This window comes from Camelus bactrianus, chromosome 9, assembly GCF_048773025.1.
Source record: "Camelus bactrianus isolate YW-2024 breed Bactrian camel chromosome 9, ASM4877302v1, whole genome shotgun sequence".
Taxonomy (NCBI): Eukaryota; Metazoa; Chordata; class Mammalia; order Artiodactyla; family Camelidae; genus Camelus; species Camelus bactrianus.
In genome coordinates, this window is record NC_133547.1 from 70,246,689 (window position 1) to 70,269,719 (window position 23,031).

At 39.4% G+C, this 23,031-nt stretch overlaps 1 protein-coding gene across 1 annotated transcript in view; it reads right to left on the minus strand.

Annotated features, from left to right (window-relative positions):
• Positions 1–23,031, minus strand: part of NUP93 (nucleoporin 93) — a 99,249-nt gene that overhangs the window by 28,182 nt on the left and 48,036 nt on the right. The window contains exons 4-5 of the mRNA XM_010967316.3: positions 10,409–10,471; positions 5,071–5,199 (exon numbers count right to left, since the gene is read on the minus strand). Of these exons, the coding sequence (XP_010965618.2) occupies positions 5,071–5,199; positions 10,409–10,471 (192 nt within the window). The remainder of the gene's footprint in view (positions 1–5,070; positions 5,200–10,408; positions 10,472–23,031) is intronic.

Below are 23,031 nucleotides of genomic sequence, written 5' to 3' on the forward strand. Positions count from 1 at the left end.
GGTTCTTAGCCAGGAGGCTCTTTCTTGCTTCAAAGCACACCATTTTTATTCAGATCACAACTTGGTAAGTTGGTAACAATCTTTCAATTCCTACCTTTCTTCAGTATCCTAAGAAAATTAATTCCCAAACTGAATTTATGCTACTGAAGCATCATTTCCCTTATTAAAACTTGCCAGGAACAGGTATTACTAATATGTTGTTGCTCTTCTGTTATTGGAAGGATTAGGGGAAAATGTTTCAGGAAATGTTTCATATCCTAGTTCATTTTTGCTCAAAAAAAAAAAAAAAGCCTCAAGCCTCTCTTTATATTTAATTATCCAAATTTGGACATTTTTCTTCAAATGTAAGGTCAGCTCAAAATGATCGGAAGCCTCTTTCCTAACTTATGCCTCTTAGGATTTCAATAACCTTATTCTTGACAATAAAGTGTTCAGAAAAGAGAAGCTTAGATGGCAAGTCATACTTTAAATTATTTCTTCTATTTATGCCCTTAGATTTTTTTCATTCCTAATGACACCTTATAAATCAAGGAACACTTTTAAAAAGGGACAGATCCATATTAAAATGACAAGGGAAAAAAATCCCTCAATAATGTGTAGCTTACCAAGTCCAAACCACTGCTATAAACGTTGCTAGGATGTGCTAAGCATGCACTTCATGCCGGCACTGTGCCAGGCACCTTATACACTACATTCCTTCCAAAGTTTCTTCAACAGAGGATTTTTATAATGAGGTTCCTGGGAAGAAGCCTGGGAACTCAGGCCTGCTGAATTCCAAAGACTGTTTCGGGCTTCACACTCTGTGGTTTCCTACAAAGAGGGTAGAGAAAGTGCCTGCCCAAGTGGAGATAGTATCTCCTTTCCATCATTTTGAAGAAAATTACATGGAAAAAGCCTGTTAAAATACATGGTTCTTCCATACATCCACCAGAATGGTTGAATTGAAAAAGACAAAAAATACCAAGTGTGGTAAAGATATGGAAGAAGCAGAATTCTAATAGTGCTGGTTGCAGGGGACAGTGACACACCATTCTGGAAAACCTTTTGGCAGCATCTGCTAAAGCTAAACACATGTGTACCCTCTGCCCCAGCAACTGCACTCTCAGCTGTACCCAACAGAGGTGCAAACATACGTTCACCAAACGACAGGTACAAGAATGTCCTGAATAGCACTATTTATAAAAGCTAAAAACTGGAAACTACCCAAATGTCCATCAACACCAGAATGGATAAACAGATTGTAGTCACACTATTCGGCCGTGAAAATGAATGGCCTTCAGCTATGTGTAACAGCATACAGAATGTTAAGCAAAAGAAGCCAGAAATAAGAATACATGCTTTATGAATCCTTTTACATAGAGTTTAATAGTAGGTAAAATTAATCTATGATGTTAGAAGTCAGGACAGTATTCGTCCTAGTGGTGGTGGTAAGAGGTAGTGAATGAAAAGGTACAAAAAGGGGGTTGCTGGGGTGCCAGTAATGTTGTTTCTTCATCTGGATGTGTTTCATTTTTGGTAATTCATTGAGCTGTATACTTATGATGTGTGCACTTTTCTGTATATATGTTACACTTCAGGAAAAAAGTTCAAGATAGCAACAAACAACAAAACTTACAAGGTTCCAGAAAATAGCAATTCCCTGGATAATCTGAAGAGAGAATCATCTGCATCATTTGTCAGCTTTTTCTGCAAAGCCATCCACTCTGCCAGGTGTCACAATAAAGAACAGTAAAAGTATCGATAACTCCCTTTCAAGAGGACTCGAGGTCAAGGAAAAAGAGTCTACTAAATAGACTAGTCTATTTTTAAGAGAAGAGCAATCAAAAAAGATTATCTCATTAGCAGCTTATAATTACTTCCAAATCCCAATACAGACCACAACCTATTAACACAATTTAAAAAATGAAGTAGAACCATGAGCTGTTCTACTTATCTGCCCAGACTAACAAGAAGTTGAGAAAGAAATCTTAGGTTGGCCAAGGGTTTTATACATTAGCTCTTCTTTCCCAAAGACTCTGCTCTGAGTCTTTGATGTCTCTGAGTCTAAGAAATGTGGAAGAGGGTCCTTAATGAGTAATTTCCCAAGATAAACGACTTTAGCATCTATTTATTTGGGGGCTAATTTAATACAAAAACTGAGTTTTAAATCAGGAGCAAATCTGTAGATACAGGATGTGTGAAGTTATCCTGCAGGCATGACACACTGACAAGCTACCACCTTTAACCCAGACTTCACTAGAACGGTGGTCCAGAAGCCAACAGTATGGGTCTCACCAGCATATTACACACCTCTGAGCCTCAGTTGTCCTATCTCTCATAAGAAAAGAATACTAGTGGGAGAAAGATTTATCAGGAAGCACTGGTAATATTACTTGAAATGTCTAACACTATAATTTTTGTGACACTGTAATTTTTAACTTGTACCTCCAAATTATCTGAAACTACTTATTTTAAAACAATAGTAAGGGATCGTCATTATGGGCTGGGTGCATATCACTAATCTCCCCAATAATCCCATTTCACCAATGAAGATACTGAATGTCTGCAGGATTAAATAATTTGGACGAGGTATCAGAACTAGTCAGTGGTGAAGCTAGGATTTGAATCCCAAGGCCATTCTCTCCCCAACACCAGCATGGTAAATGTGTGGCAAGTCACAGCTCCCACTGGCACAAGGGCAGACATCACTAATTAAGTGAGACACTCTTTCCTGCTGATTCAAAGATGCAGCCTCAAAATCCCTCTCAGAAAAGGTCTCCAGAATACATAAGTGAAAAAAAGCATGATACAGAACAGAGCATAGAGTAATCTAACTTTTGTGTAAGAGAGAGAGGAGATAAGAATATATCACCTTGTATTCATATAAAGAAACACTGCAAATGTATACAAGAAAGTAGTAATAATGATTACCTCAGGGGAGGGAATGGGCTTTGTGAGACAGGGCACTTTAGTTCTTGAGTCACATAAATGCACTGCCTTAAAAAAGATTAGACTTTAAAGAAGAGAAAATCCTCAACTTTGCACCATCACCAATCAATGAACACTGGCAGTTAAAATAAACCCTATTTAACACACCCACTCTAGAATAACACTGTTTTAACATATCCCTAATACTTGGGTTAGCACTAAGTTAGCTAAAGCCAAACGATTTATTCAACAAATATTTCTGGAGCATCTAATATGTTCCAGGCACTCATTTAGGCACTAGAGATATGAGTAAACAAAACAAACAAAACCCCTTACCTTTGTGGAGTTTACAATCTACTGTGAGAAATAGACAATAAGCAACATAAAAACATAAAACATATACGATGGTTTAAAGTGAAGAAGTGCTAAAAAAGGAAAAACACAGCAAGAAAAGGGTATACAGGAAGTGTTGAATGGAGAGAGGTTGGTTTGGATTTCAGATATCAAGGCCTTGGAAGGCCTCACTGAGATGGCCCTGGGTAACATGTGAAGAAAGTGAGGGAGACAGCCATGCAGTTATCTGGGGGAAAAGCCTTCCAGGCAGAAGCAACAGGAAGCCCTGAGGACCTGAGGCAGGAGCAAGCCCACCAGGTTTGTTCAGGGAGCCTGCAGAGAGCTTGTTGGCTGGAGCAGCAAGAGCAATGGGAAGAGTAGGATAATGCGAGCTTGGAGAGGCAACAAGACCAGGTCAGGCAGGGACTTAGCAGTCATGGTGAATAACACTGTGGCTTTCACTTCAAGTGAGATGGGTGTCACTGGAGCAGAGGAGTGACACAATCTAGCCTGTATTTTAATAGTGTCACTCTGGCCGTGGTGAAGACCGCTGAGAAAACCGTGCAAGGACAAAAGCAGGGAGACCAGTGTGGTCAACAACCTCTAAGATGGCCCCCAACAATCCCCACCTCCTGGAATCTAAGCCCTCGTTTGATCCTCTCCTCTTGAATATAGGCTGGATTTGGTGTTTTACTTCGATCAAACAGAGGTGACAGGATATTACTTTCAAGATTAAGTCATGGAAAGACTGTGGTTTCTGTTTTGGGGGTTCTTTAGGCTCTTCCTTGGATTCCTCACTCTTTTTCCAAGAGAAGCAAGTTGTCATGCTGCGAGCAGCACAAGAGAGACCACATGACAAGGAACTGCCGTCCCTAACCAAACGCCAGAGAGAAAGCGAGGCTCACCGAGAGGCACGTGAGTGAGCTTGGGAGTGGATCTGCACCAAGCTGAGCCTTAAGATGAGTGTACCCTCAGCCAGCACCTTGACTGAGCCTCAAGAGACCCTGAGCCAGGAATATGCAGCTAAGCTAAATGCTTGTTTTCAGCCACTATGGTTTGGAGTGATTGGTTACACAGCGATAGATAACTGAACCAAGCAGTGAGGAGGTTAGTTCAATAATCTGAACAAGAGATGTGGTGGTTTGGACCAGAGTGCTAGCAGTGGAGGTGGTAAGAAGTGGTTGGATTTTGGATATATTTTGAAGAGTAGGGTTAAGTGGATTTGCAGCATGTGAGAGAGACTAGGTGGGAGAAGGAGAGTACAAAAATGTATCTGAGGTGTTTGATGTGAGCAAGTGAAAAACTGGAAATGTCCTTTAGAAAGATGATGAACTCTGAGAAAAGAAGGCTGATGTGTGGAGAGTTGGGGGCAGTTGCTACCATGACTCAATTCCGACATGTTTAGCTTAATGTCTGAGACATCTGAGCAGAGACAAGAAGGCCACTGGGTAAATGAGTCTGGGGGAGGTTTGGGGCTGTGATGTAAATTTGAGTCTTCAGTAGATAGACGGTATTTAACACCACAAGCCCAGATGAGATCAATAGGGTAGTGACTGAGAGAGAAACAACAACAGGTCAAGGTCTGAGCTCTGGAACACTCAAACATCTAGAGGTCAAGGAGTTTGAAAAAAATTCAGCAAGACAGGCTGAGCAGAAGCAGTCAGACATGTTGGAGGAAATCCAGGCAAACGTGGGCATCAGGAAGCTAATGAAGAAAGGGCTTCAAGGGGGAGACGGTGATCACTGTGCCAAGACTGCCAGCAATCAAGTAGATGAGCATTCTCTGACTTCACGTTTTTAATTGTGGTTTATATTTTGGACTCAACCTACCTCGCTTTCTTGAGTAAAGTCAAGGGCATCTTCTCCGGATGCCAGTAGTGTGTGGAGAATCCGCTGTTTCACTTGCTCCCACTCGACCAGCATTGACTCTCGATGGTACTCCTCAGCCATGCCAAAGGTCTGTTGGAGAGAAGCAGAGAGATGACTCAAACTTCAACAGAAATTCAAAGCCCCCAGATCTACCATCTTTCAATAAGTAGAGCAGAAGAATCTATTTTAAAAATTATCATTAAAGAATTTTCTGACAACTGTTTGCAACATACCCTACTTCACTGAGTCTAACACATTAAAATTTTTTTTAATTATGGTAAAATGCACATAACATAAAATTTACGATTTTAAAGTATAAAGTTCAGTGATACTAAGTACATGTTGTGCAGCCATCACCACCATCCATCTCCAGACCTCTTTCCATCGCGCAAAACTGAAATTCTGCACCTATTAAACAGTAACTCTCCATTCCCTCCTTCTCCACTATTCTACATTTGCCTCTATGATTCTGACCACTTCTAGGTACCTCATGTAAGTGCAACCATATAGTGTTTGTCTTTTTGTGAGTGGTTTATTTCATTTAGCATAAAGTCCTCAAGGTTCATTCATGTTGTAGTATATGCAGAATTTCCTTCCTTTTAAAAGCTGTACCACTGAATGTATATACCACATTTTGTTTATTCATTCATCTATCCATGGACACTTGAGTATGCTGCTGTAAACATGGGTATACAAATATCTCTTCAAGTGTCTGCTTTCAACTTTTAGTGGTATATACCCAGAAATGGAATTGCTGGATCACATGGTCATCCTATGTTCAATTTACTGAGCAACTGCACACTGTTTCCAAAGAAGCTGTACCATTTTTCATTCCCACCAACAGTGAACAAAGGTTCCAATTTCTCTACATCCTCTCCAATACTTACTAGTTCCTATTTTTTTTTATTGTAGCCTGCTAATGGGTGTGAGGTGATAACTCATGGTTTTGATTTGCATTTCTCTAATAAGTAGTGATGCTGAACATTTTCATGTGCTTATTAAGACAAAAATCTTCTTAAAACCTTTGAAATTAGGCTAAATACTACAATTGATAGCATGTCAAATGTTTAAACTAAAGTACTCTTTCTTTGTAGTATATAAAATGATAATGGTTTGTAAAACACAACAGTATTTTAAGATTTAATAAGCATCTAAGACAAGACAAAAAACAAAAGATTTTCCCAGTGTCCTTATATTTATATATATATTTTTAAACAGTAGTATTTTCATAGGAGGAAGCAAATCAGTAAAAGAAAACACAGAGCCTCTTCTGTGATGAGGTTTCCTACCAGTTGACTCAAAGTCACTACTGAAGTACCTGGCAAACCTCAGTCCTGTCTACTGGTGACATTGTAGGGTTGTTGCCAAAACAAGGGCACTCAGAAGGAAAGAAAACAGAAGGGAAACAAAGAAAGAAGGGAGGGAGGGAGGGAGGAAAGACGGAAAAAAGACCACCCCTTTCCAAAATCCTCTAGGGAGGAGTTTAAAGCAACTTAAAGAGACATACTGAATCATGACCATTCTTAGCGTATTATTCTTTAAGAGGCAGACCAGGTTTCCCATCAGCTAAAGTCTATTTTTTGAAAAGCCACTTCATTTACAATCAGATTGGCATCTAATTAGGTATCATCAAGGGAATGAATATTAGTAATGCTTGCTTTATTTTTGGCAATGCTGATAATTTATACTGATAATATCCATATACATGAGCTCTGGGAAACGATCAGAAAAATCATATACTCTTCCTACAAATGGGATCTTTGAGTATGGACCAATATGTATTAAAATGTGAAAAAAAACCCAAAGCAGACCTCCACAAAAAATGATTAGGAAGAAAGTTGGCACATTTTGCAAATTTGATTTGGTCCATCTATCTCAGTGGATCTCTTTTCTAATATGTACTCTGAAGACAAAAGAAGAAATGATAATCAAAACCTTTAAAACCAGTCTTTCACCTGGTTTTCTTTTCACTGAGAGTCAGGCAGAATGGACCATCCTAGTTAGCGTAGATTGAAAAAAATGTACCTATTATACAATGGAATATTACTCAGTGATTAAAAAAGAATAAAATAATGCCATTTGCAGCAACATGGATGGATCTAGAGATTATCATTCTAAGTGAAGTAAGCCAGAAAGAAAAAGAAAAATACCATATGATATCACTCATATGTGGAATCTTAAGAAAGAAAGAAAGAAAGAAAGAAAGAAAGAAAGAAAGAAAGAAAGAAAGAAAGAAAGAAAGAAAGAAAGAAAGAAAGAAAGAAAGAAAGGAGGGAAGGAAGAAAGGAGGGAAGGAAGAAAGGAAGGAAGAAAAAAAGAGGACACTAATGAACTCATCTACAAAACAGAAACAGACTCGCAGACATAGTAAACAATCTTATGGTTACTGGAGGAAATGAAGTTGGAAGGGATAAATTTGGGAGTCTGAGATTTGCAAAGGTTAACCACCATACATAAAAACAGATAAAAAACAAATTTCTTCTGTATAGCACAGGGAACTATATTCAATATCTTGCAATAATCTTTAATGAAAAAGAATATTGAAATAAGGAGTAGAGGAGGGCTGGCATACCATACTGCTTTCCACACTTGCAACAGGAAGTGAGGCACTGACTAAGCTGTGGCACTGAACCAAGACACAATAGTTCAACAAGAATTTTTCTTAAGGACAAGTCCTCTCGCTGAAAAAGAATGGCAGAGCAATAAAGGTAACTGAAGAAAACACAATCTATCTCAGAGACATTGTTGATGAGGATGGTGGGGGCAGAGTTACAGCATCACATAAGGGTCAGCCCGACAACAGTGGGTATTAACCATCCTGTTAATCAGGCTGCTCACCTGTGTGCCAAGAACTCCTGCATTGAGAACACAAGAAGTATTCTGAAAACTGGCAGCTTTCTGGGCTCAAATCCTCGTATGTATCTGAGAAGTATGCCAGGCTACTCATTTAGAAACAGCCCCACAACCTCAATAAACAGCACTGTTGTTCCATTCATCATAAGTGTGATAAGGAGCTTCAAATAAAAATAAATGGCCCAATATTAAAATTCTCTTCCCTTGACCATGCCACCCTTAGCTTATCTTAATTACATTAGAAATAATGGAACAGCCAATTTATGGGCTAATCAGGGATGATCAGCCACCCAACTGCCCTATTCCAGCCTATTCCCTTTAGACCCACATCTGAACCACTGCATTAGGTGTAAAGAAGAATGTCATCTAGAGGAGCTAATGAGAGAGAATCAACAGAGCTACTTAACCAAGAACTAAGAGAAGGGGAGGTCAGTGTGGGGTCTGAGGGGAGGTGACAGACAGGAGGAATAAAAGGGACAAGAAGGAAAAAAACCCAAAGGGAGAGAAAAGGGATAACCTGGAAGGGTGTGCAGAGGTCTTAAAAAAAAAAAAAAAAAAAAAGGAAAGACAAACCACAGAAAATGACAAAGCAGTGGAGAAACTATACTAAATCCTAATCTTTCAAGTTCTGTGGGGAAATATCTCTCTTCACAGTTAAGAAAGGAGGGCAGGAAGAGAACTGGGCAACTAAACTAAGAACAGGTGGGGAGGACTCAAACCCCATTTTCATAAAGGGAAGAGGGCAATATGCTTTGACTTCACACCCGCTTATTATTGAGCTGTTGCTGGCTTTTAGAAACTCTACATATGTTCTGATAATGTTGTTCTGTTTTTGCTGGGATGCACCAAATGGGAAAAGATAGGACACATTTGTGGTTTTGTAGCTTGTTTTCTTGGCATTTCAGCAGGACACTGGCAAGTTATTCAAACGTGAAATTATCACCAAAATGCCAGGAAGCTGCTCACCTTTTGTTTGAAAATGATTCTTGCTGAGCGACAGCCTCCTGGTGCCCAGACAGGTGAAAGGTCCCCCCCCCCCAGGCCGGCTCCCGACAACGGAACATCTCCCTCACAAACACATATGCACACATTTTGCACTGTGGTATGTCACTTAAATGTTTTGGCTGGCTGCACATTTAGTCTCAGTATGGCACAACGTTCAGAGACTGCCAATTTCAGAAACACATTCCGCAGGGTAAATGGATTAATAAGGCTCGGTGGCATTCGACAATCCTAATTTAATTTCACTGGTCCTTTACAGCAGAAGAATCAATGTTGCTGAGTAATTCACTCCAAGCGTGAACAACAACAAAAAAACCTTTAAAAAAATTTTCAAATCTGAATCAAGTGAATTTCTCTATTTCTAGAAGTAAGTACTATTGCCAAAAATATAATTAATTAAATTCTAGGGAATTTTACTCTGATAATTAAACATATTAGTTATTTAAATAGTGTCTCTGAAACATTTTCTTATAAATTAGAGCTGGCAAGCCCCCCTGCTGTCCTGTCTCACTCACATCAGCCCTACTGACACATTTTCACCTGTATGGAATATTTTAATAAAGCACACTGAGAAACAGCATATTTTAAAACTTTCTTATTTTTTGAACTACATAAATTAGACATACATATATTTCACTTGATATCAGGGTTATATAAGTAAACAGCAAAACAGAGGTCCCTTCACCCCTACTCGCCCTTGTAGAGACAGCTACTGCTTCCAGACTAGCGTGAACCCTCCAGCCTCCTTCCTGGGAAAAGCTGCATTTTTAGAACTAACTCCACATGATCACTAACCTTCTTCCTCCCTCTCCAAAAGACCCAGGGGCCTGAAAAATCTCTTATTCCATAATGAAATGTTTTGAAAAGGTTTTGATCTTTTAATCCTTGTCAGAAACAAATGGAGATAACTCATGTTAGGAAGGTAAACAATCTTAGAGCATCCTGAGGGAATGCTTGTTGCAAAATAAAGCTGCACCTACAATGGCTGTTCTGGCTTATTTACTGTCCTCTCAAGCTGTTTTTTGTTTGCTTTAAAGAGCTTGGAGAAATTGTTAATATAAAACGTGGCACAGAAAGTAAATAAAAGAAATTGAGGAAAATTATCAATGATCATAATTGCTTTTCTGAACTGCTGATTAAGTAGAAACCAAAATACCCCTTAAATTATAACAATGAAACCAAAGAATTATCTCGTCCTTCCATTTTAAGATTAATTTAGTAATTAACTGATCAGCCTCATGTTTCAGATGCAGTCACTCTTAAGTACACAAAGAGTTCTAAGCATGGTATTTTCCTCAAAAATGGGTCCTGTAGAACTCCCTCTGGTGAACCAAGTAGGAGAGTTAGACCTGGGACACGGACTCCAGCTCCCAGAAGCTGCACGCCCCGGTATACACTGCTGTCCTCACAACAGTACACATCCACATTTGGGTTCATTTCTTACCCTCTTCCGGGACTCTTCAATGGCAGACAGCAGGGCATTATCCTTTTCATTCTTGAGGAAGCCCTAGGAAAGTGGGGAGAAAGGACACAGCTTAGGTTAAAATTAACCTTCAAATAATCAAAAGTACACTGTAGGGGAAAAAAAAATAACCCTAAAGATACTGCTAACCTGCCCACCTTCACTCTCACAAAACTCTCTCAACTTAAAAACATCAAAAAAGATGGTTTTTACAGATGTTTCATAGTTTCTTTCAGCACATGATGACTGTTAGAAGCCAAAGTCCCCATGAAGCAGTATTGTGGAGTCCACTGTCCTGTAAACATGTAAAATGTGAGCAGTCAAGACTGTCCTTTAAAATTTCTGAACGGCCCATATTACAGGCACAGCTTTGGATCTGCAGCCAGTCACAGTGCCTCTAACTGTTCCTCAATCTGTATTTCTCTGCTGCTTTGTTAAATCTTCAATTTCTTCCTAACACTGAGGAAGTCAGCAGCCATCCCCTTGTCTGGGTGTTTTTCACTTGTCAATGGCTGGAATACCTGGAAAAATCATTTATTCACACATTTCTTCTGGGGTTTTGCCATGTATACTCCCTGTTTCAGGCCTGATGACATCCACTGCTTATATAATATAGGTGGGGTGAAGAGCAGACAGCCCATAAGTCTGGTTTAATACACAAGAGGGCTATATGCCTGCAAAATGCAACTTCACAATAACACAATGACAGACCGAGTTTTACATAGTGGTGCCTACACTTACTACTTGCACAAGTGACTTGATTTTAGATAAGTCACCCAAACTCCCTAAAATCTTAGTTCACTCATACGTGATAATGTAATTAAGTGCTTAACCCAAGGTTCCACACATATAGCTCTATTATTAGGATTGATTACATTTAGATTTGTTGGTGACATTAAAGAAAGATGCCCCCGGTGACGTCCATGTCACTATTCACTGTCGTTGTTGCAGGAGCTGAGATCTTGGGGAGGAGGGGAAGGGACAGCTGCAGACAGAGTGGACTTCTATGCCAATGCCTTGCCCTTCACACAAGGGTGAAGCTTTTTTATCCACAGCCTGAGGTGTGGGGGCCAAGTAGGAACAAGAAAGCTGATCCGTCAACTAGTATGTAGAAATCAAAGTCCTAGTTATAACATGAAAGAATTCGAGTCAGCCTGTATGTAGATCCACCTAGGCTATGGAGTGCATGGTACCTGTGTGTCAAGCATACTATGGTTGTATTCACACATGTCCAAAATGACCTGTTTTTTCAGAATCAAGTGTTTGCTCTTTTTGTTTTAGGAACTCTTCGGGGGACTATAATACAAAGTAGAATTAAGGTAAAGCTTTTAAAGTGACATGCTAAATTTAAAAACATTATTTTACAATTTTCATGAAAACTTACTGTTGTGGTTAACTTATTAATTTACTGATCATTTATTATATTTCAACAACTGTAACATTTTAGTATACTTTGTTCAAACAGTTCCAGATATAAAGCTACTGGTTCTTAAAACAAAAAGGGTGGTGGGCTAAATATGACTGAAGATACAAATTTTAACAAAATATTACTAATCTTCACAGATTCCTCAGATCTCTTAGGTACTGGCCCATGATTCTCCACATCTATTGTCACACCCCAACCCAGGCAGTGCACTGGGATGGACAGGAACAATAGCCAGCAGCTCAGGAAACATAGGCTCCTCCAGGGCAGTCCGTGAGGCAGCTTGAGAACACAACATGGAGACTGCTCCAAATACCTATACTGATAATGCTGCTGGGGTCGGGGGCAGTGGGGGAGGCATCAGCCTCAATGAACCAGAGCACATAAAGCTAGGACCCCATGTAATTCATTCTTAAGGGGGCAGCTTGTCACCATGTACCTGTTTCTGGCCATTGTAGGGGAGCCAGACAAGAATGACAGGAAGGATTTTAATGGACTCTGTTCATATCCTTCACAGCAAATGATTACATCAAGTCAACAAACCTTTATTATGATTTCCCTTTCCTGAGTGGGTCTTCAATGGCTAAAGCTAAAGGCTTTAGTGTCAGTTTATAAACAAAGCTATAGAACTATTATCCTCAATTGCTGGTCCTGAACAAACGGTAGGCATAGACTGTGCTTTGTTGCACCTTTTCTTTGCTGCTGCTGCTGGTCTAAACAAGCCATTTTTGAGGTGGGAGCAGTGGTGACAATCACTGCCTGACAAGGCCTGGTCTCATTTTTTTCCTTTTTGGTTGGTATCGGAGGGGCCGTGTCAAGTGCCCACCCCCTCTCTGAGCTTCCTCTGCTCTTCCCACTCAGTGACCAGTCTAACTCATTCTTTTAACTGCATCCACGTGTACATATAACCCACATACCCATACATATGACTAAAACACAAAGGCAAACCAATAATCAGACATATCTGTTTAAAAGCAACATAATATTCTGTAAGAAATAAAATTCCAAAATTTCTAAGAAATGAAATTTCTAGTAGTGGTTAAGAAAGAACAAGAAGAAAAAAAAATACTGCTCTGGGGACAGATAACTCTCTTCTTTATAAATGCACATTCCAACAATCTCACTTAAGAAATTAAATAAAGCAGTTGCACATGAGAATCAAATTTTAGACATCATCTACATGTGAACAAAGACCACTAATCCACTGTGCTTTCTCTGTAGCACAAACTGAGCCCACAAAATAGACTTTGAACTTTAATTTTTCACCCTTTATTCCTTCCTAAAAAACTGGGCTTTCTCTGTAGCACAAACTGAGCCCACAAAATAGACTTTGAACTTTAATTTTTCACCCTTTATTCCTTCCTAAAATGAAATACTAAAATAGGCTACATATCGTATTTTATTTTTAAAAACATATTAGTGACCTATCTTTTGAAAAGAATCTTAAAAAAAATTTTTTTTATACAGTCAAAATAGTGCTGGGATCTGTGTGCCATCTAGTGGCAGTTAGTTCTTGTAAAGTAACAAGTTGAGCAAGAAAATACCTGCCTCAGCCCAAGTTTCCCACAGATCTTTTCCTCAACTTCCCTTTTCCATATGTGTGTTTCCCTTCCTTTCAACTCCTCTTGTGAGGCACCTCTTAGGTCCCTCATCCCAGAGATAAAGTTTTATAGCTTATCAGAAAATGGGTTTTCTATAGAGGTGAGCTGGGGGGTGAACAGTGTACTAGGTGATGCCTTCCCTCATTGAGTGGGGCTCCCTCCCACACTGAAGACCCCTGGTCATGGAGAAGGCCCAACCGCTCACTTCCTCCTTGGAGATGACAGCCAGTCTAACTGTGACCCTCAGAGCTCCTCATCAACTAATAGCTCCTCTTCTTGCCAACAAGAGCCTTTTAACTGCTCGCAGTCTCCCACCCAGCCCTTCTATTGCTGGCCCACTCAATAAAGAACATTCCATAAACATCTGCAGGCCTGCTAAGTAAGATAACTACTCCTGACTTCCCATGTGTATAATGCTCCTCACTGCCAGAGTCCTGGAAACAGACTCTCTTCTAACTGGCTCCGTGAATTGGTTTTGGTTTGAAACTTTCTGTAACATAACAGCTCCCATTCAGGATTCAATTAAGGACCAGACACTGCTCTGAGCAATTCAAAGACATTATTGCTAATCTTTTAACAATATTAAAGAACAGACATGGTCACTCAACTCCCCATCGCCCCCCTAATCCCATCTTATAGGTAAGAAACAAATTTCAGCATTTAACTAATTTGACAAGGGTTCTCGACCCGGAACAGGCAGAGGCAGAATTCAAACACAGCTCTAACTCTTAATTAAGAGAACAACCATCTCTGAAATACTTAAGGAACAGTAAATTTCTAAATTTAGAAAATAAAGACAAGTTTCCTTTTTTCTCTAGAAGGATGGCGTCCAGGAGGTGAGCAAAATATTCTTAAATTTGTTTCCCTCATCAGTTATTAGTTCCCCTTTGCAGATGATGAAGCTGAAGGCTCAGAGAATACTAATTCTTCTACCAGTACTAATAAGAGCTAACACTTACATGGATACGGTGATTACTTTGTGCTAGGTGTGTGTTAACACACATCTGGTTCTAGCCCTCACTTTTAATGCAATGCTAAACTGTCTCCCAATACTACTTAGTTGGATCATCCTTTAAAGTATATTCTTAACATAGGTTTAAACATTGAAAGGGCTGTGTAAGATGGTTTCCAGAGCTTCTACCAACTCTAAAATGTGTGGTTCCATATTAAGATCACTTGGTTCATAAGGTAACAAAGTTCAACTTAGAATCCAAATTTTCTAACCCCCTTTTTACCTTTTCCACTCTACCATGCTCTCCCTCATAAGTCACAGCAAGTCAAGATGGGATAAACAGCTATTTTATGCTTGCATATTTATTCCTTTCCTCCCCCACCTCACATAGTTAGGCAAGGAATGAAACAATAAATGTCAAGTTTTGAGTGTTCCTTAAGAATGGAGTTTTTCAAAATGAGGGTCAGAACTCATAATTGGGTCATGAAATCAACCAGCATTTTTTTTTTCATTTCTCGGTCATTTTTTTTTTCATTTTTAAAAATTGAAGTACAGTTGATTTACAATGTTTCAGGTGTACAACAAAGTGGTTCAGTTACACACATATATAAATCTATTATTTATCATATTCTTTTCATTATAGGTTATTATAAGATATTCGGTATAATTCCCTATGCTATAAAGTAGGCTCTTGTTGGTTAACCAGTATTTTTTTAAACAAAATAAAATACAACAAAGATATATGGTATGGGTAAATACTGTTTTGTGAGACTTTGTTTTCAGTTATATATACTTACTTGTATGTATGAAGTGGGTCATGGTATAAAATACATTTCTTACTATGGATCACAGACAAAAAAGCTGGAGAAATAATTGCTCTAGACTGTCAGCTCCATAGCATTCCAAAATATTTTATTTATTGCTATGGAACAATAAACAATGTACATCTGCACAAGCAATATCTCCAGCCACATGTTCCAGCTTTAACAGAGGACGCAGGCTGCCCTGCAATATATGCTGGCTGAGAACACCCAGAATGTAATTGCAAGGTAAGATGATTCTCCTATCAAATGTGTGGTCATATCATGGGGACCTGGCAGCCAAACTGGCTTTCAAATGGCTCAGGTTAAGGAAGATAAGCATGAAAAACTGCCTTATTTTGATCACCAAGTAGACTCTGGGTTTCAGAATACAAGAGACTGCAGAAGAAGCGAGTGGGCAAAAGGATGTTTGTTTTTATCAAATGGTTAAATTCTCTTAGCTTATTTGTTTTCCAAAAGTGAAAACTTCAAGAAATAAGGGTCTCTGTGAGAAAAATTTCAGTAGTCACTTCAGCTCGCAAAGTACAATGGCACAAAAAGAGCTTGCATTGATTCTTTCAGAGTTCTTTGCTTTTCTCCAACAACAAATAAGTGATACGTTGAATAGTTACGTAAACGGTTTGAACTGAAGAACACACAGATTTCCTGACCATTAAAAAAACAAAACAAAAACCATAAAATAATTAGTCCAAGTTGGCCACACAGAACAAAAGCCATATTTTACAAAAGCCTCAAAACACGAAGACCATTCTAGGTCTCTTCCCTTCAGCAGACTGACCAGCAACCCACCCTGTCAAAATTTACAGTGAGGCAGCCACAGCAAGCCCAACTTTCTACCAGAAGCTATCTGACATGAGACAAAAACACATGGTGAGAGCTATAAAAAATCTTGTACCAGCTTTTGTTTAATATGAGCAATATATACAAATTAATAGGAAGTCAGTAACTAACATTCCAATTAAAAATAATATTAACAAGTAAGCAGTGACTGTAGATAATGGTCACTGTGGTTGAAAAAAACACTGCCAAGACACAAGCAACAGCTAGGAAAGCAATGAAGAAGGAAAGAAAACTGAGCAGAGCCAAAAATAAATTTAAAAATTAGAAGAATCAGGAGCGTCTGCTCCAAGATGAAGCAAGAATTTCCATAAGCGCGGCAAGCATTCCTTAGGACTTTAGACAGTGAAATGGAGAATTGTCTCACTTCTGTCAGGTCAGGAATGCGAGCTATACCCATTATTTTGCTTCAACTCATTCTAGGTAAAATACCCATAACCTCCCTCTCCCAAAACTTCTTCCCAATTTCTGAATGAATGATCTCTTCTGAAACCTTCTCTTGGGTGAAATTTTCACAAAGGTGAAACTGCTACTTAAGGAGAAAGTGAGGAAGGACAAAGCAAGATATTGTTTTCAGATGAGCACAACAGAAATCCTGCTGGCACTCGAGCTGAGCCGCTGGGCTTATCAGATGCTGCGACATGCTTTTCATTAGTTCCCTTTGTGGTGCCTACAGAGAACGCCTCAAGGAATTTTTCAGGTGCAAAGAGATGTTCATTACTGATAAAGCCCAAAAGATGAACACAGACATTTTTAAATTTGGACAATTTTCAAAATTTGGGGAACTTTCATATGGTTTTATATCATGGTTGGTTATTTTATTAGATCACTATCAATGTATTAAATTAAGAATACATAAATGTCAGTTTAAAAGGCCCACAAGAGACTCAATCTCCTTTTGTAAGAAATAGAGACTAAATAGCAAATCCAAGCTTTATTTTCCAACTCAAATATTTAGAGTGAGTTCCAATGCTAGTTTTCTACAAAATTTTTATACTTTAAATTGTTTGTTCACAGATTGCATTAAATATATTTTTTCAGATTGCATTAAATTAAAAAATACATGTATCTTCAAAAAATTCCTTCAGAAAGCAGTGCTAAGCTGGCAGATCTGACATGGACAATTTTAATATATATTTAATGCTACTGTATTAAAGCCTAGCCACCCTCATTCAGCAGGTGGCAGGAGACCCTGCGAGAGTAGCTGTGGGGTTCGTTCCACCATTTGCCAGCTCAGCCTATCCATCCGCCACCAGGCAGCTCTGGAGCCACAGGTGGTAGACCTTGGTGCTATAACATGCCACTGATGTGTGGGGACCAGGCCATCTGTCATTGCTAGTCTGCAGGGTCCCATTTTGTACATGGTCTGTGCTACTGGGCTAAACAAAAGGTCACATAATTAATTATGTGATGGATTTGGGCCCATTAAGGCAAAATGAATCAGTGCTCCCATAATTCAAATTGGTTTACAAGATGGTCTACAAATTCTCACAGGTTGAACAGAACTCAATGTGTCAAAGAGGTTTTAAACACAGAATACACAGCTCTGAGCAGTACTTCCTCCCAGACTCACCTAGGGCCTTCGCAGTAGCATTCTGACTCAAGTTTACTGGCATGCCCTGTCTCTTAGAGGCATGCCAATATAGCCATGATACAATTCCACCTCACTTGCGCACTCTGGGAAAGCCACAGGCCTTCGAGAGAGCCACTCATATAACAGCCATCTAACAGCCTTTGTGGACCCCTCCCTATTATCCTCCCCACCCCACAAAAGAACAAGACGAAGAAGGGAGAGGGGGGAGGGGAGAGGGTGAGGGAGAGGGAAGAAGGAGGGTAGTTGGGGGAGGAAAAGGAACAAGGACCTCAGGGCTACAGCTTCAAGAATTAGCCTTCCCATCTCAGAAGAGAAGGGGGAGGGAGGAGGAGAAAGGGAGGAAGAGGAGGAAATAACTATCACATAATGAACACCCAACTTCCAAGATTTTCAGCACTGGGTAAATAAAGAATATAAGAAGCATTCACCTTGATCCAGAAGGGAAAGTCACCTTTGAGAATGGGGACATGTCACTCCTGTGGGGCAGTAGTGAGGAGAGCAAGGATGTGTAGCACACCTCCCTGGCCAATACACTGTAGGTACATAACTACTAGATGCTTCTTCCTAGTTCTTTACCATGGAATCAAACTGGGGCTGCCTAAGCACATCTGGTTGCTACACTGGGAAGGTAAGGCCAAGGTTAAGGTCTGCATCCCTGTGAGGGCCATTTAGGTCTCTGGTGCTACTGCTGCAAAGCCAGTTCAGTTCTGTCCCTTTTAGGGGGCCCAGGGCATCCCTATTATCTATCTCTGGCCATCCAGAAAAGGAAAGCAATCTATTCAGCTCAGTTATTGGGAGACTCCATGCAGAAGGGGAGTGGTAGTAAGGGTACAATGTAAGAGTTAAATAAAAAAATGATGGCCATTTAGTCAACTAGTAGGGAAAAAGAATGTTTTTTAGCAGATTTCTCCCTCCTCCCAAATCTTGCAGAGACCTGCAGTAACCTTTCAGGGTTGTGTACGCAACATTTCCCTGCTGGTCACAAGAAGTCTGGGGAGAGGATGTGACTAGCTCAGTACTGATACCTCATCACTTCCAGAAAACAAGCCAGAGCCTGCATCCTAGTGATGCAGCAGGATGTGCCACGCTGCAGTAGGTGGACATCTGCTGGCATCCTCTCTACTCCTGGGAGGGGGGCAGAGGAGCAGGAACACTAGAAGCCAAGAGAGGGAGGGAGGGAGGGCAGCCAGCCAACTGCTCTCAGACTGCTGAGGTGGCCCCAGGGGAGAAAGCAAGGACAGCAACTCTGAGCATCCTACCTCCCTCCCCACGTCCCACCCTGCCCCCCTTGCCCCACCCTGCTAGAGCTAACCTTTGGGGACACAAGAACAAGGAGGATTCTAAAGAGAAAACTTTTCAATCTAGCTCTGCAAATGGAATAAACAGTGCCAAAGTACATCTGGCTTCAAAAAAACAAACAGCGGAAGAACCCTCTCCTCACCTAAAGGTATAAACAGATCTAAAAAATATTCCTCCCAAAGCCACTTTCAGGTGATGGGAAGATAAGATAAGGAGGATACATTAGCGGCTGATGAAAATGTTTTAATATGTCTTTGGGGAACTGATTTCCATCTTGGTGATGGATCAGTCCACGTTTAAAGAACTTTGGGTACTAAAACCGCACTGCAGTATAAAATGAGAATGCATCAATAATGGCCTTTATCATGGCCAAAGTCCCCTCCCTCTGCCCCCTAAACCTACTCTAAAATAACTTATTAAAAGAACCCTGTATTATAAAAAATACCGAACTAGTGTCTTTTTTCCTTCGGAAAGAGGAAACAAAAGCAAGATTTGGGGGCCATGAGAAGGACAGACAGTAGAGGGTGTACCTCCGAGACAGTCAGGTGTGCTAGGCTGGTTTCAATAGTGTTCAGGATTAAGCCCAAGTTCTACTTATCAAGCATAAGGAACCAGTTAGTCAAGATAATGTTTGGGAATCACGTGTCATATTAATTCCCTGCTGGTACACGGTGTCAGTCATTTACACTGCAGTTGAAAATCACAGCTCCTCCCGCTATGCAGCACTGCTTATGCTGATGGGATTGGAGCACTGATCATCATGGCTGTCACAGGAAAGGGAGCTCTAGTTTTGCTGCAGTTTCTTCTTTAGAAATTCTTTTTCAAAAATTTATCTGTCTGGGTACCACTAAAACAAACAAAGAGACTTTCTTTTTTGTAACTTCCTATTGTCTTAAATGGAATTTGTCATGGTACCCCTTTGCTAATAGTACTTGGGATTTCACACTCTCTCTAAAACCTTAAGTTTGGAAATGTTTTGACTTTACCTTGTCAGAGCTAAGGGAATACTGCAGGATGCACCACTCACCATTGTCACCATGCGTACAGAAAACATGAAACACTGCTTAAAATGTAAATTTTAGCTAAAATGTAAATTTAATAGAAATCGGCTAAAATGGCAAATACAAGCAACAGGAGGAGAGAGGGCAAGACCATTTTTCAAATACAAATTGCCTGAAACTGACAGGGAGCTAAAACCTTTTATCCAGCCCACCCATAGTAGGATAGGGGGCAATCCTGCACTATGGGACCCCCTCACACCTAGAGATAAAGGAGTGATTTGCTGGGAGGACATAATGCCTGAACCCATCCCAGAAGACAAGCACTTCGCCCTTCATGTGGAGCCAACATAGTGGACCTGAAAGCTCTACTTGCAGGTTATATCCTGTTTTAAATGTTTGTTTATAAATGCGTATCATCTACGAAGAGCCAGGAGGACTCTAAGCACAGCTCAATAAGTCATTTCCAATAAGACTGAAAAGGAACATCTCTATGAGTATGTTGCTAACACAAAGACAGACTTTGCTACAAGCTCAATCCCTTAGATCCATCATCAACCAGTAAGCCCACAAAGAGAGTCAAATGCAGGCAGAGGCACAGCACGGATTGGGAGTCAGATGGCCTGGATGTAGGCAAAATCAACTGCTTTCCAGATGTCTGACCTTGAGAAAGTTGTCTAATGACAATAAATCTTGCTTTACTTAACTGTAAGATGAGCTGATTGCACTACATAAACTTTAAGGCCAGCTCCAGAAATTCTAACTCCACGAAAGGTGCGAACAGGTAAGAAATCAGCATTGTCACTACCACTCTGACTACAGTTCACTTCTACAATAACCTATACCTTAAAACCACAGAAGAAATACAATGAACTTTGTTTTTGAAGGCAGCCAACATATATTTAGTATATAAAATAACCAAAGCCCACAAAGAGCTAAAATGAAAACCAGAATCAAAGATAAATAACATATTTTCATAGAACTGCTAGTTTCACCTTGCCATAAAGGAGAAGCATACTGTCCTGTTTTCTGAAAATTCATCCTATATTGAAAGGAGTAAGTTTTCACATTAAGAAAAGAAGAAAGCACAAAGCAAGGATATTTAGAAGTATTAATATAAAATATCTATTTAAATTTTTACTAAAAGCAACAATTGGAAGCTATCTGGATATAAGTGTTAATTAAGTCTGTATTTCAGGAAAAGCTCAAAATTTTTATCTTCTAACAGAATAAAAAGTTAACTGTACATTGGCAAGGCAGTGCTACCAGAGGAGTCTTCAAACTTGATTGAAGGAAATGACTCATGCGGTCCACCTCTTATCACAGTGTTCCTGGTGACGCCATTTTACTCCTTCCTCACTGCCATCTTAGTGCCACGAATGATTCCTAGCGGGCTGGCCGACATGCTTGCTTATCTACATTATGGCACTGCCAGAGCATTCAAAGGTTTGATATCAATACATTTTTTGTAGCAAAAAGAACCATGACTCTTTCCTACCAGCCAGGCTAAAATGTCCAGATTGAAGAGACTTAGGAATCCCCTACAAGTACCAGAAAGGAGAGCCTCTTCCCAGTAGCCAAACTTGAGTAGACCATGGTGGAGGCAAAGAAAATGGGAAGCAACTGAGTCTCTGCCATATCCCCAGAGTACCTGGTACACAATAACATAAAGCCAGAGAGAGAAATTTAAGACCACAACCTCCAAACAAGTTTTACTTTAAAAATTCCAAAGGAAGGTTTGTGACATCTTTTATGTCATCTAACCAAACATTTTATGCAGGCAAAGAAGCAGTTAAAATGGAATTCTAATTTGCTGCCCTAAAACTCTTTCAAAGTGTAAACCTTATAAAAAACCAAAGGAAAAGAATCCCTTTGCATTCTACTATATAATAAACAATATATTAATTGTCCCTCTCAAGATTAACAAAATTATATCGAGATCTAGGGTCTTATGCCACGAGCATAAGATTAACGCAAGATTTACGGAATCTTTGTGGGATTCTAAATAGGGCTCAAGGACAACTGAGACTTCCTATTTCAATGAAAACACAAATGTGAAAATCCTCCTCTTCCCTAGTTTCAAAAAGATCTCTCAGCTAGAGAAAGCGGCATTCAGTGAGTAGGAGGAACAGCTAATGCAATAAGATTTGGAAGAACAGCTGGTTTTATAAATCTGATACCAGGTTAGAAGGATTCTCAGACATCTAGTTCTGTAAAGATTCAACTCCTGAAACAGCTACTAAAGCATTTTCAGCAAATTCTGCATGGTACAGTTTACTGTAAAATACACTTACTATAAATTCTTCAGGGTTAAGTGCCTTTAAGAAGATAAACACACTAATCAAAGTTAAAATCCACTTGTTTCCTCTTAGTAACAGCATAAAGGAACAAAGGAATAAGCTGAGTCAAATCTAATTAATTTTAAGAATCAAGATTTCTAGGCTTACAATCACAAACAAGAGTTTTCCACAAGTAGCTCTGAAGTCACAACTATTAATTAAACAGAAGGCACTAAAAATTATCCCCATTAATGAGAGTGACAGCCTCAATAACCTACTGATCTTTTAGGATAAAATCTTGTTTTGTTGAAATACTTTTTTTGCTATATATTTTAATCAGCTATTATAGATTATGAGTATGGAAGCATTTTCTTTAAAAAACAAAAAACAACAAAGCCCTAAAATGCAGCAATTTTCTTCAGGAATGGAAACAAACTGTAAAAGACAGTGAAAAGAAGCCTGAACTCTTTCAGATACACCATATTTACATTTCTTTTTTTCTCTTAAGTGTCATTTTCATTTTTTACTAGTGGTAAATTCATATCTCTCATTAACTTAAATTACCAATGAATATTTAATTAAAAGCATGTGCTAAAATCATTTACAAAACCTATATTTCAAGTATATACACATATCACACTTGGTTTCTAACCCATTCAAAAAAAACACATCTAACAACCTCTGTGTTACACCTTTAATATCAGCAGCGTTTATTTTAAAGTCTATTTTGTCCATCCAACCAAAGATAAATGTTCAACCTCTCACCGCTATATGAGTATGAGAAATACTTACTGTAGACAA